Genomic DNA, 14,900 nt, shown 5'->3' with positions numbered 1-14,900 from the left:
CCCTGAGTTGATTAGGCTGATTAGTGTCCCTAGCTCTACCAGAAGCAAATTTAAATCCTGTCTGGAGTAAGATAACATTATCTAGAGCTTTAAATATTTTCATATAAAATATTCAGCCCTGAAAAAACAAAACAAAACAGGTATGTGCGAACAAAAGACTTTATTTTAAAAATGAAGAGAAACAACAGATAGTAGAAACAAGCTAACTGAGGATACAGATAATGGGCTTTAAAATATTTATGCTTAATTTGCTTAAGAAATCAGTGAAAAAACTGATAATGTTGAAAGAAAACTAAAAATTCCAAGGAAGAACCAAATGGAAATTTTAGAACTGAAAGATACAAAACCTGATATTGGCAACTCTATGGTTCGATTTCCCAGATAATTAAATATAGCCGAAAGGAGAAATAGTCAATTAGAAGATATATCACAAGAGAACATTAAGAATGAAGGGAACAAAAGAGTAGTAAAGAACATAAGACCCATAGTGGATAAAAGAGAAGATACACATAATTGGAGGTACAGTTATAGGGAAAAGAGAAAGCAGGACAAAAAACAATATGCAGAGGAATATGATTGAGAAATTTTTGAAAGTCATGAAAGATACCAAGTCACAGACTTAAACTACTTCGTTTAGAAGGGATGCCAGCTGTTACTGTATGTTTCAATGACTATTCTCCAGACTTGTGCATATATACGTAGATGAACCTGCATTCACTGTTTAAGTTGACATTTTGCTCCTCTTTTAAGACCTTGAATTTGTTCTTACAAAACCTACACAGCTGGCTTAACGCCCAATGAGACCGTCATGCTCCAGGAACACTGGGACTAGGAAACAACTGTGTCCAATCCTGTAGCCTGAACCCACAGAAGGGCAGAAAGAGGACAGTCATAGGAGAGATTAGCAAGAGGTCCAAGGGATGGAGGAAAATGGAACTTGCCTAAGTAGGGTTTATTATCACTTTACATGTCCCATTAAAAGCACCACAGCCTTCAAGGATGGCTTATGGTATAAAAACCATTTCTTTCCCCTCTGAAATCATTCTTCCTTCCTGGGGCTAACAACAGGTATTTGCATGTCCTGGTGGGCTGCCGTCTATGGGGTTGCACAGAGTCGGACACGACTGAAGCGACTTAGCAGCAGCAGCAGGAGATTAGTATGTCCTACGGGCTTTGCATTATTAAATGCAAAGTCTAGTAAGACAACCTGCTTGCTCTCAAAGAGTTCAAAGTCTGATGAGCTCTTTACGCTGTTCAGAAACAACAGCATAAAAGATTTGTTTTAAGAAGGGTGAAACAAAGAGCTTCACATCAAGTGTGGAGACTCATGGAACCAGGAGGATGCACAACAGAGGACAATGCTCACCCCAGAGGGAAGAGAAACAAAAGTGCCTCTGGTATTATACCAAGGAAGTCTGATACCCCATCACATTGTTGTCTATGAAATGTTACTCCATCTTCCCCAAAGTATTAACATATATTCAATAATCAATTAAAACCTGAGGTTATGGAAGAATGCTTTTTCAACTCTAGGTAGAGAACTCTTACTGACAGATCCTGGGCTATTTCCAGTTTTTGATTATTATGGATAAAACCACTGTGAACATTCATTTACAAGCCTCTTTTTAGATGAATGTTTGTATTTATCTCAAGTAAACACCTAGTCTGGAATTTCCAAGTCACAGAGTAGGGTAGGCATATGTTTCATTAAAACTTCTATTATAAAGGAATCTATGGAGATTGTGAAGTGAGATTGTGTTTAAATAAAAACAGGTGGCTGAAATGGGAAGTTTTTTCTTTTGTGATCACGCTGAATTTACCAGGGAGAGCAGTTTTATTTGAACATTGAAGAAATCTTTGTCACAATTTCAGCCCTCAAATGGGAACCTCCACTAAATCAAGGAGACCATCTTAACTGATATGATGTTAGAGTGCTATTTGTAAACGATTTGTTCTACTGGATCCACATGCCATTATTTTGTACCAACACTAACAGCATATTTAACTCCTCTTTAAACTGAGTCCTCTGTATTTCTACACAGAAAGACTGGTTGGTTGGGAAACTGGCCTAAAAAGGAAGGTCAAAGTACTGGCAAAATCACTGGGATGAACCCCATCAAAAGCCTTTGCTGACTCCATTGAAACTTTATTCTTTAAAGCAGATTAAAATAATCATATGTTTTCCTATAAAGCAGAAAACTCTTCATTAATAACCTTGGAAATACTCAAAGGACTTTATCTATTCTGTTTTTATTTCCAAGTCATTTGCTTACAACCTATGGGGTCTGTAATGCATGCTTCTTTTTCCTGTTAACTGAATTAGATGCCTCATTAAAAACTCTTGACAGCAATGCCAAGTTAACTGGACTAGAAACAGACACTGCTAATCCTAATGTTAACCAGCAGGCAACATTAAGGCACATATGACTTAGAACAAGGACCCAGGGTGCCATCAATCTGAGATGTTGAGGCCTTTGCAGAGCAATCTTTTAACAAGGTCTTATTTGTGTATGTTTCAGTCAAGTTTTAATCTCTGATTAGAAGGGAGGAAATAAAAAAGATTTACCTTGCCAATCTTTCAGCAATATAAAAAACTGAAATCTGATTTTGTCTGTTGGAAAAGTAGAGAGAAGACTCTTGATTCAAGTAAGAATTTTAGAAATTCAAAGTAGAGATACAGTTCTATCAGCTGAAAAGCATAGCCATGCCCTTGTATTTATGCCATCAGAAAACCTCAGTGCCCTTCAAAGAAAAGGCCTGACAAAACGCTTTTCAATGACTGAAAAGAAACTCTCAGACAGACATAGAAGGCAGAAGTGCCCCTGTTCTAGTAAGATTTTTTTCTTGCATAAAGAAAACTTTGAAAGAGTCAAGCCAGAATATCCTTGTCATTGAGAATTCAGAGTCTGAAATTTCAAATACATTTTTATATCAACATTAGGCACTTGGTAGACATAAATCTTTTATAAAAAATTTATTTCTCTGTTAATACAAATTCCAACATCAACAAACAATAGTCCAGTGGAAAAATACTTAGCCGTTAACATTGAAAACTTTTTAAATTTAATAAATAGAACTTTGGCATTCAAAATTCTAGCTGTAAACCCTATTAAAAAACAAAAACAAAAAACAACCCCTTTACAAAAAAAGAGGCAAGGATAATAATCAGAAGGCATAAGCCAACCAGTGGCTTCACATTCTTTTTACAATAACTGTATTTCAATTAAGTCATGACTATTGTATTTACACATGAGGTATTCTGGGTGGTTCAAAAACTGAACCTAGTTTATAAAAACCACCAGTCATAGTGACTGATGGTATACTCTGCTGTGCTTTTAATGTAACCACCTAGCACCTTACTACTTCTTGTCATCACACCAATGTGATGCTGAATTTTATGTTTATGTATTTAAATAACTATTTATACATATATATATATATATACACACACACACATACACACAAATGACTACATTCCAAAGGAGTTTCCTGCTCACTAAACAGGGAAAAGGTTGGACTCCAAAGACATACTATCTGATAACTCCCTTTATGTTTATTAAGGTATCTACCTAATAACGAAAAACTGTTCCTTGCTTTAAACAAAAATCCTTAATCAAGTCTATTTACAGAAGAACAAGGTGCAATAATCATCAACATTCTTACAGCTCATGTAAATAGAAATGAATGCTTACTGCAGGCAAAAAGGCACAAAAGGTTCTTCATGTATGCAGTTGCAAAAGTGTTGTTAATGAGTTGATTTGAAACTACATTCTTAATATACTCAATGCTTCTTTTAAATAAGATAAAAATCCAAATATCCAAAACCTCTCCCTCTTCATGATTAAATGCAGGGTATTATTATATAGCAATTTCCAGCATGACATTTTGGGGTGAAGCTAGAAATTTTATGTTTTGTGAACACTGGAAAAAAACTGTCAAAAATAGAAACAAAATGAATTAACTTTGGCTCTGAGACCTCTAGCTACTGGCAATTTCAAATGACATTGTCTGAGTAAGCATGGTTATGAGAATTGCTTATTTCTGTAATTATGTATCTACAGTGATACAAAGCTGCATAAGAGAATGCCAAAATCCAAAGATGTGCCTGAGCTGAACTATGTGATGTAAAAATATAGTCCAAGTTCTCAGCTACTATATTATTCAATGAACTATTACTGATACTGAAAGAACATTCTCCTAATAAAGTAGTTCCTTTAAAAATGCCATCTAAGAGAATCCTATTAATAAGTCTTGAACTATGCCAAAATTTATAATCTCATTAGTCATTCAATATTGTACATTATTGTGGAAATGTACAATATCCATTTTAGCAACACTTTCCAGCCCTTGAGATTGTCTCTAACGAGCTACTGAAAGAAGTCTAATTCAGCTTAATAAATTGTCATGACCAAAACAAATGTCACTAAAATAAAATATGGTTAACATTAAATACTGACTCCTATTTCAAACACAAAAAGGGGCCACACTTATTTAAAAAAAAAAAAGAAACAAACTCAGGTATGGCTTACCTAAGGCAATACTTAAGCAAATTTCAAACAGACTTACTTTAAAACTTAGGTTAATTTTCACCTCAGACAGATAATCACTGTAATAACTCCTAAGAATATCCTATTTCAAACTAGGACACAACACTATAGAGTTTCTACTTGTCCACCTTACCTAGTCTAACAGTAAAATCTTTGTTTTTAAAGAGATATCATTATTCTTACTATTCTAACATAAAAGGTTGTCTTGGAGAGGGGAATTTTCTGAAAAATCAAAATTAAATACTGACAAATTAGACTACTAATAGCTTTATTTCCCCTAAAATTCCCTCCAAGGCTGTCTGCTTATTTTCTAGGCCCCTTTACAAAACCCAGATTCCAAGAGATTAACAGTCTGTAATTCAAGGTTATACTTAAATTATTACATCTTAATTCTCCTTTTTATGGAGAGGATACATTTTGGAAACTGAAATACATCAGCAGTAGTTAGTTAATTTTCTGTTAGGTTAAAATTTTTTACCCCAAGATACGTGAATTAAGTCAAATTTTTTGAGTTTTAGAAAACTAACTTATTTTTTAAAAATATAAATTATTTTATCACAACAAAGGTGGAAAACAAAGTATCTACAGTGGTCAAAACAAATGACCAAAAGTTTGTTTAAACAACACTAATAACCATAAAACTCCCAAACATATACATTTTAGTAAGAACCTAATGATCCAAATCAGTGATTATTTGCCCATTATCACTATCATTTTAGGGTACCTTTATTTTCAAAATTGTGGAGGTTGAGGGTGGGAGGAGGGGATTCTATTCAAAGAGAATGTAAAAATGTGTGCTACACTTGTGGATTATCTATTTTAGATGCTAATTATCTACTTTACTGTAGATGACCATATTTACTAATTTTTACAAGGCAGAATTCTTTGTATCAGATTTTTGGTATAAATTTACTACTCCTTGATTGTCTTCAAACCACCAACATTCAAAAACAGATGAACATCTTAGAAAGCCAAATTCTTGCTAGTGACCAAATCCCTCCTTTTTAGGTTAAGGACCGTGGGAAGTAGAATCCCTACAATGCACTGATTTCTTAGTGTCCAGATCCTAAGACATAAAATGGCAGGGAGGACTCAGGCACTGAACGGAAGGGAAGGCTCATGTCCTTACAGTGTATTATAACTGATTGCTGACATGTAATTAGTGAATAACTATGGAGAACTGTATATAAGTCAAATCTGAGCTGAATGTCTTCCTGGGTAATTTCTTTGAAGGCCTATCCCAAATATGTTTCCACTGCTGAAATTATTCAGGAACATATTTTTCTAGGAGCAGCCTTTATACCATTAATATAAGTCTGGCAAGAAAACAGACATGTGATCTGCTCTTGTCCCAAAAAGTATTCTCCAGCTTGGTTAACATCCCTTGTTCCTTCTACCAATTATTTGTCTTGACCTAAATGAGACTTGGGGCTGTATCAAGAGATAAGTCAAAACCAATGTGTAAAGGACAATGATTGCCACAACTAAGTACATTCAAAAGAATGTAATAAATGCTCTGAAGGTAATAAATTATATACTCCTTCCAAGATACAACTAAAATAGGGAAATATTCATTTGGAAGTTTAAATGATTGCATGTCTACTAAAAAAATCAGTTGTCATAGTAATATCCTATACCCCAGAAGAACAACTAACCTGGGCAAGTTTATATTCTATGAAGAACCCTGTTTTTAATGTACTTTACCTAATAAAAGGAATTTCAGTATCACTTAGGTTTAGACTTTGTTTTATGCTAGTGGTAATTCAGATATAAAGAATACAGGTTGATTTTTTCTTAAAGTGGTTTCAACTTTAAAACAGATACAAAACTGTTAAAAATGTAAACATTTGAGATTTGGATAAATAAGTTATTGTTCCAGAGTCATTTTGTTCATTTCACAATAATGATCTGAGGCCTTAGGTTTGCATTAATTATATATGGCTTTGTTTACACTGATATATATATATATATAATCTATAAATAAAAATTGTAAATAGTAAGGGACATGTTAAAATTAGTTCAGATTATGTTAAATCACCTTGTAATACATAAATTATAATGCTAATGGGAATAACCATCACATCAGTATTTCACATCTCTTAGATGATTCACAATCACTCTGGAAAAATAGCTGACTTATCTACGGTACGAAAATCACCCCAGCCCCACCACCTCACCAGCTCGGCACAGCGATCGTCCAAAACACAAAAGGTTTTGCTGCTGCACTACTGTTACAGCACTTGCCTAGTGTGGGAGCTCTTGCTGAGCCAACCCTTGAAAACCCCAAGTACAACACAAGCTTCTCCGTGAAGAAAAAAAAAAAGCACAAGAATACAGTGTGTGCCTTTCTCAGAAGCTTTGCTTTGATCTTAGAAATCCTTATAATTTTGTAAATAAGTACACATGCGTGCACACACACACAATTATGTGATTAAAAGAAATCCTATCCCTTTATCTGAAGGGCACTCTTCACAGCTTGGTCCTACAATCAGTAGTTTGAGAATACAGATTTTTTTTTTCTTATACATTTTATCATATTTTTCAAATGGCAATTTGATTTTTTTTGCCTGATTAGATAAGCCCCTTTGAAACTTTCTCACATCCCAATTCTTTTGCAACACAACAAATCCACAGAAAAAAACCTATGCAGCAAGACACATGTCACTTGCAACTTTCTATCACGGCTCCTAAAAAGAAACATGAAGAACTGAACACAGCAGCACTTCGCAATGGGTCGTTATTGCTGTGGGACCAGCACGGGTCACTGGGTAACACAGTTGTCTCCCATGTCCTGAGCATAGCGGTCTGATATTGTGGTCCGTAATTCATCTATGTCCCTCCGTAACTGGCATACATCTGACAGTTTTTTAGTGAGTGTTTCTGGGCTGTGGTCATTCTCAGTTTCTTCAGCTGAACAGTTCATTGCTGTGGATATAGAACATGGAGAAAATTTCACATTTTTTGGTAACAAAGGCATTTTAGGATTTTCAGCCTAATTATCATTGGAAATATTATGCCGTACACTCAATACAGGTCAAGCTCAGGTTTAAATTTTGCATTACAGTAAATGGATCTTATCTACTTGGTCCTTTTAAAATTTTGCTAGTGAAAATGCATAAATTCATACAGTGATACACACAAATTCAGCAGGTTTAATGGATGAAAATATTCCCAAAGTAAAAAGGAACATGCTCTAACAGTTGTCTTCAAACCCAACTAGAGACAAAAATCTGAAAGTCTTTTGGGTTGTAAGGGGCACTATCTTATATTTTTACAGACTGCAAAGTATTAAGAATTGAGTGTGTGTGTGTGTGTGTGTGTGTGTGTGCGCGCGCGCGTGCTGGGATTCCAAACATTTGAATTCCAAACAACTGAATCAGGCTGAGAGCCAACTGCCCAATGGCTAAATCACTGAGGTTAAGGGCTGAGTTCAGAATCAGATAACATATTATTTTAACAAATGTTAATTTAACTGTTCAGGCTAAATCACTGAGGTTAAGGGCTGAGTTCAGAATCAGATAACATATTATTTTAACAAATGTTAATTTAACTGTTCATGATCTATGATCTGGACACTGTACTGAGTGCTGAGGTCAGCAAAATAATGCACCTGGTGGCTTATTCTTAATGATTTACATATATTTCATAAACAAGCAAATTCAGTCAGGTGTCACAGGTGACCTACCACTACACAAAGGCTACAGTAACATAAGGAAGAGAACAAAATGGCCTAACTGGAGAGGGGACAGGTTCTCTGAAGAGGCCAAGGAAGCAGAATGAACATAGGTATACAGAAACAGAAAACAAAACAGTCTGATATAAACTGAGAAACATCAAGAACATCAGAAACCAGCTCTAAAATGGTAGGGCATAAATTATGAGAGAGAGGAATGTCAAGAAACGAGACTAGAGAAGGAGGTGGGAACTAGCTTTATGTTTATTCTAAGGGGTGTCTAAGGAAATCTGAACTATGGGTTAAACGATGGCTCTGGCAGCAACATAAAAGATGGATTGGGGGCTCTCCAGGACCTGAGAGCTCTTTGGAAGGAGAGCGTGAGTGAGGGAGAGGGCAAGCTCCTAGGAGGTGTGGATGTAGGGAGAGAGGGAGAGAGAAGGCAGCAGCAGCAGTGGCAGTGCTGGGGAACAGTGGATTCTGACCGGAGCCACACCAAGGGGAGCTCGCCGTTGCGACTTGCCGCCCTAAGCACTCTCCCAAGTCCGGCCCGCTTGGCAAGGACTTCTGTCTCCTGGCCAAACCTTGTCAAGCAAGCTGAGATCTACGAGTGGAAAGGTGATCAAGCACAAAGAGGAGAAAGATGCTCCTAAGGAGATCAAGCCCTGAGCCTCTGGAACAGGAGCTCTGACTCCAAGACCCTAGACTGTCAGAGGACTGCTGCTGCTAAGTTGCTTCAGTCGTGTCTGACTCTGTGCGACCCCGTTGACAGCAGCCCACCAGGCTCCCCCGTCCCTGGGATTCTCCAGGCAAGAACACTGGAGTGGGTTGCCATTTCCTTCTCCAATGCACGTAAGTGAAAAGTGAAAGTGAAGTCGCTCAGTCGTGTCCGACTCTTAGCAACCCTATGGACTGCAGCCTACCAGGGTCCTCCATCCATGGGATTTTCCAGGCAAGCGTACTGGAGTGGGGTGCCATTGCCTTCTCTGGCCAGAGGACTAACCCTGGGATTATCAAATAGTGAGAACTCACACAAAGGAAACCACTTGAATACAAGACCCAGCATCACCCAACTACCAGCAGCACCCTGTGCAGGACCCCTCATCTAAACAACAAACAAAACAAAAATACAAACCCAGTCATCAGCAGACAGGATTACCACCTCACTCAGCCTTGCGCATCAGAGGAAAAACAAACAAAAACTCACACAAATCTCACCCTATAAGAAGCTTACACTAATCACTGGACCAATCTTAGGAGGGCAGAAACTAAAAGAAAGAAAGAATTCAACTTTGAAGCCTGGGAAAAGGAGACCTCAAACACAATAAGTTAAAAAAAAAAGAAAAGAAAAGGCAGAGACATACTATACAAATGAAGAAACAAACAAGAAATACAGAAGTCCAAATCAATGAAGAGGAAATAGGCAAACTACATGAAAAAGAATTCAGAATAATGATAGCAAAGATGATCAAAAACCTTGAAAACAAAATGGAGAAAATGCAACAAGAACCAATTAACAAAGACCTAGAAGAGTTAAAGAATAAACATACAGAGAAAAACAACACAATTACTGAAATTAAAAATACTCTACAAGGAATCAATAGCAGAATATCTGAAGCAGAAGAATGAATCCATGAGCTGGAAGATAAAATGTCTAAAGAACAGAATAAAACAAAAAGAATGAAAAGAACTGAGGACAGTCTCAGAGACCTCTGGGACAATATCAAAAGCACCAACATTTGAATTACAGGGATAGAGAATAAGATGAGAATAAGAAAGGGTATGAGAAAATTTGTGAAGGGATTATAGTTGAAAATTTCCCCAACATGGAAAAGGAAATAGTCAGTCAAGTTCAAGAGGCACAAAGAGTCCCATACAGGATAAACCCAAGGAGAAACATGCCAGGACACATTCTAATCAAACTAACAAAGACTAATCACAAAGAGAGAATATTAAAAGCAGCAAGGGAGAAGCAACAAGTAAAATACAAGGGAAACCCCATATGCTTAACTGCTGATCTTTCAGCAGAAACTCTGCAGGCCAGAAGGGAATGGCAGGATATATTTAAAGTACTAAAAGGGAAAGATCTGCAACCAAGGTTACAGTACACAGCAAGGATCTCATTCAAAATTGATGGAGAAATAAAAAGCCTTTCAGACAAGCAAAAGTTAAGAGAATTCAGTACCACCAAACCAGCTTTACAACAAATGTTATATAGTCAAGAAATACAAGAGAAGAAAAAAGATCTATAAAATTAACCCCAAACAATTAAGAAAATGGCAATAGGAACATATATATCAATAATTACTTTAAATGTAAATGGATTAAATACTCCAACCAAAAGACAAAGACTGGCTGAATAGACACAAAAACAAGACCCATATATATGCTGTCTACAAGAAACTCACTTCAAACCTAAAGACACATGTAGACTGAAAGTGAGAGGATGGAAAAATATATTCCATGCAAATGGGAAGCAAAAGCAAGCTGGAGTAGCAATCTTCATATCAAACAAAATAGACCTTACAATAAAGAAGGTTATAAGAGATAAGGAAGGACACTATATAATGATCAAGGGAGCAAGCCAAGAGGAAGACATAACAATTGTAAATATCTATGCATCCAATATAGGAGCACCTCAATACATAAGACAAACACTAACAGACATAAAAGGAGAAATTGACAGTAATACAGTAATAGCAGGAGAATTTAACATCCCACTCACACCAATGGACAGATTATCAAAACAGAAAATTAATAAGGAAGCACAAGTCTAAAATGATACATCAGATGAGATGGATCTCATTGATATCTTCAGGACATTCCATCCAAATGCAGAAGAATACACCTTCTTCTCAAGTGCACATGGAACATTCACCAGGATAGACCACATCCTGGGTCACAAATCAAACCTTAGTAAATTAAAGAAAACTGAAATCATATCAAGCATCTTCTCTGACCACAATGCTATGAGACTAGATATCAATTATAAGGAAAAAAAAACTGTAAGAAACACAAACACATGGATATTAAACCATGTGTTTCTAAATAACCAACAGGTTACTGAAGAAATCAAAAGGGAAATCAAAAAATTTCTAGAAACTAATGACAATGAAAACACAACTCAAAACCTATGGGATGCAGCAAAAGCAGTTCTAAGAGCGAAGTTTATAGCAATACAATCCTACCTCAGGAAACAAGAAAAACATCAAATAGGCAACCTAACTTTACACCTAAAACAACTGGGGAAAAAAAAGGACAAAAAACCCCCAAAATTAGTAGGAGAAATCATAAAGATCCAAGCAGAAATAAATGAAAAAGAAATGAAAGAAACAATAGTAAACATTAATAAAACTAAAAGCTGGTTCTTTGAGAAGATAAAATTGACAAGCCTTTAGCTAGACTCATCAAGAAAAAAAGAGAACAAGACTGAACCAGGAAGAAATAGAAATTATAAACAACCCAATTACAACCACTGAAATTGAAGCTGTGAACAAAAATCTCCCAAAAAACAAAAGCCCAGGATCAAATAGCTTCACAGGAGAATTCTATCAAACATTTAGAGAAAAGGCAATGCCTATCCTTCTAAAACTCTTTCATTAAATTGCAGAGGAAGGAACACTTCCAAACTCTTTCTACGAGCCCACCATTACCCTGATAACCAAAATCAGACAAAGACAACACAAAAAAAGAAAACTACAGGCCAATATCACTGATGAACATAGATGTAAAAATCCTCAACAAAATTTTAGCAAACAGAATTCAGCAACACATCAAAAAGCTCATACACCACGATCAAGTTGGGTTTATTCCAGGAATGCAAGGATTCTTCAATATACACAAATCAATCAATGTGATACACTATATTAACAAATTGAAAGATAAAAACCATATGATCATCTCAATAGATGAAGAAAAAGCCTTTGACAAAGTTCAGCACCCATTTGTGATTAAAACTCTTCAAAAAATGTGCACAGAAGGAAACTACCTCAACATAGTGAAGGCCATATATGATAAGCCCACAGCAAACATTATTCTCAATGGTGAAAAACTGAAAGCATTCCCCCTAAGATCAGGAACGAGACAAGGGTGTCCACTTTCACCACTATTACTCAACACAGTTCTGGAAGTCCTAGCTACAGCAATCAGAGATAAAAAAAAGAAACAAAAGGAATCCCGATTGGAAAAGAAGAAGTAAAGCTCTCAATGTTTGCAGATGATATGATACTGTACACAGAAGACCCTAAAGATAGTATCAGAAAATTACTAGAGCAAATCAGTGAATTTAGCAAAGCTGCAGGATACAAAATCAATACAGAAATCACTTGCATTTCTATATACTAACAATGAAAAATCAGAAAGAGAAATGAAAGAATCAATCCCATTCACCATTGCAACAAAGAGAATTAAATATCTAGGAATAAACTTACCTAAGGAGACAAAAGAACTGTACACAGAAAATTATAAGATACTAATGAAAGAAATCAAAGATGACATAAACAGATAGAGAGCTATTCCATGTTCCGGGGTAGGAAGAATCAATATTGTGAAAATGACTATACTACCAAATGCAATCTACAGATTCAATGTGATCCCTATCAAATTACCAATGGCATTTTTCACAGAACAAAAAATTTCACAATTCATATAGAAACACAAAAGACCCAAATGGCCAAAGCAGTCTCGAGAAAGAAGACTGGAACTGGAGGAATCAAGCTTCCTGGCTTCAGATTATACTACAAAGCTACAGTCATCAAGACAGTATGTTTCTGGCACAAAAACAGAAATATAGACCAATGGAATGAGATAGAAAGCCCAGAAATAAACCCATGCACCTATGGGTACCTTATTTTTGACAAAGGAGGCAAGAATATACAATGGAGCAGAGACAGCCTCTTCAATAAATGGAGCTGGGAAAACTGGACAGCTATACGTTAAAGAACGAAATTAGAACACTTCCTAACACCATACACAAAGATAAACTCAAAATGGATTAAAGACATAAATGTAAAACCAGAAACTATAAAACTCTTAGAGGAAAACATAGGCAGAACACTCAATGACATAAACCAAAGCAAGATCCTCTATGACCAACCTCCTAGAGTAATGGAAATAAAAACAAAAGTAAACAAGTGGGACCCAATTAAACTTAAAAGCTTTTGCACAGCAAAGGAAACTGTAAGCAATGTGAAAAGACAACCCTCAGTATGGGAGATAATAATAGCAAATGAAACAACTGACAAAGGGTTAATTTCCAAAATATACAAGCAGCTCATACAACTCAATGCCAGAAAAACAAATAACCCAATCAAAAAGTGGGAAAAAGACATTTCTCCAAAGAAGACATACAGATGGCTAACAAACACATGAAAAGATGCTCAACATTGCTCATTATTCAGTTCAGTTCAGTTCAGTTGCTCAGTCGTGTCCGACTCTTATCAAAACTACAGTGAGATATCACCTCACTCTGGTCAGAATGGCCATCATCAAAAAGTCTACAAACAATAAATGCTGGAGAGGGTATGGAGAAAAGGGGATGCTCTTGCACTGTTGGTTGGAATGTAAACTGATACAGCGACTATAGAAGATGATATGGAGATTCCTTAAAATACTAGGAATAAAACCACCATATGACCCAGCAGTCCCACTCCTAGGCATATACCCTGAGGAAACCAGGGTTGAAAAAGACACATGTATCCCACTGTTCATTGCAGCACTATCTACAATAGCTAGAACATGGAAGCAACCTAGGTGTCCACTGACAGATGAATGGATAAAGAAGTTGTGGTCCATGCACAGTGGAATATTACTCAGCCATAGAAAGGAACACATTTGAGTCAGTTTTGAAGAGGTGGATGAACCTAGAACCTATTATATAGAGTGAAGTGAGTCAGAAAGAGAAAGATAAATATCATATTCTAACACATATATACAGAATCTAGAAAAATGGTACTGAAGAATTTATTTACAGGGCAGCAATGGAGAAACAGACATAGAGAACAGACTTATGGACATGGGGAGAGGGGAGGAAAAGTGAGATGTATGAAAAGAGTAACATGGAAACGTATATTACTATATGTAAAATAGATGTAAAATTCCCATTGGGAGTTTGCTGTATGGCTCAGGAAACTCAAACAGAGGCTCTGTATCAATCTAGAGGGGAGGGATGGGGCGGGAGGATGGGAGGGATGGGGCGGGAGATGGGAGGGATGGGGCGGGAGAGGGGAGGGATGGGGCGGGAGAATGGGAGGGATGGGGCGGGAGGATGGGAGGGGGGTTCAAAAGGGAGGGGACACGTATATACCTATGGTTGATTCATGTTGAGGTTTGACAGAAAACAACAAAATTCTGTAAAGCAATTATCCTTCAACAAAAAAATAAATTAAAAAAGAAAATTAAAAAAAAAGATGGATTAGGGATGGGGGGGGTGGGGCACCATGGTTGACAGAGAAACCAGTCCAGATGAAGGACTATTAAAGCTTGAATTAAGGCAAGAACGCAGTGGAGATGTGGCCATAGGAATAAACGTTACAAGTAGGAAGGGGTTCAGAGATATGAAGTTTGATTACCAGTGAGCTTGGAAAGGGGCCAGGGATTAGGCATGGGACACAGATGGGCAAACAAGAGGGTGAAGGATAAAATCTGGGTTGGGTGGATAGCTGGATAGTGGTTCTACTCAT

At 36.6% G+C, this 14,900-nt stretch overlaps 1 protein-coding gene across 11 annotated transcripts in view; it reads right to left on the bottom strand.

Moving 5' to 3' along the window:
- Nucleotides 1–7,208: 7,208 nt before the first annotated feature.
- Nucleotides 7,209–14,900, bottom strand: part of CEP85L (centrosomal protein 85L) — a 203,474-nt gene continuing 195,782 nt past the window's right edge. For all 11 annotated transcript variants that reach the window (XM_081530910.1, XM_081530903.1, XM_081530902.1 and 8 more), the window contains one exon: nucleotides 7,209–7,472. In XM_081530910.1, coding sequence (XP_081387036.1) covers nucleotides 7,309–7,472 — 164 coding nt within the window. In that variant the 3' untranslated portion in view covers nucleotides 7,209–7,308. The remainder of the gene's footprint in view (nucleotides 7,473–14,900) is intronic.

Source organism: Giraffa tippelskirchi, chromosome 9 (genome assembly GCF_054371585.1).
Source record: "Giraffa tippelskirchi isolate mGirTip1 chromosome 9, T2T-mGirTip1v1.2.pri, whole genome shotgun sequence".
In the NCBI taxonomy this organism is placed as follows: domain Eukaryota; kingdom Metazoa; phylum Chordata; class Mammalia; order Artiodactyla; family Giraffidae; genus Giraffa; species Giraffa tippelskirchi.
Note: the sequence above shows the minus strand (reverse complement) of the source record. Positions and strands in the feature narration are given on the sequence as shown.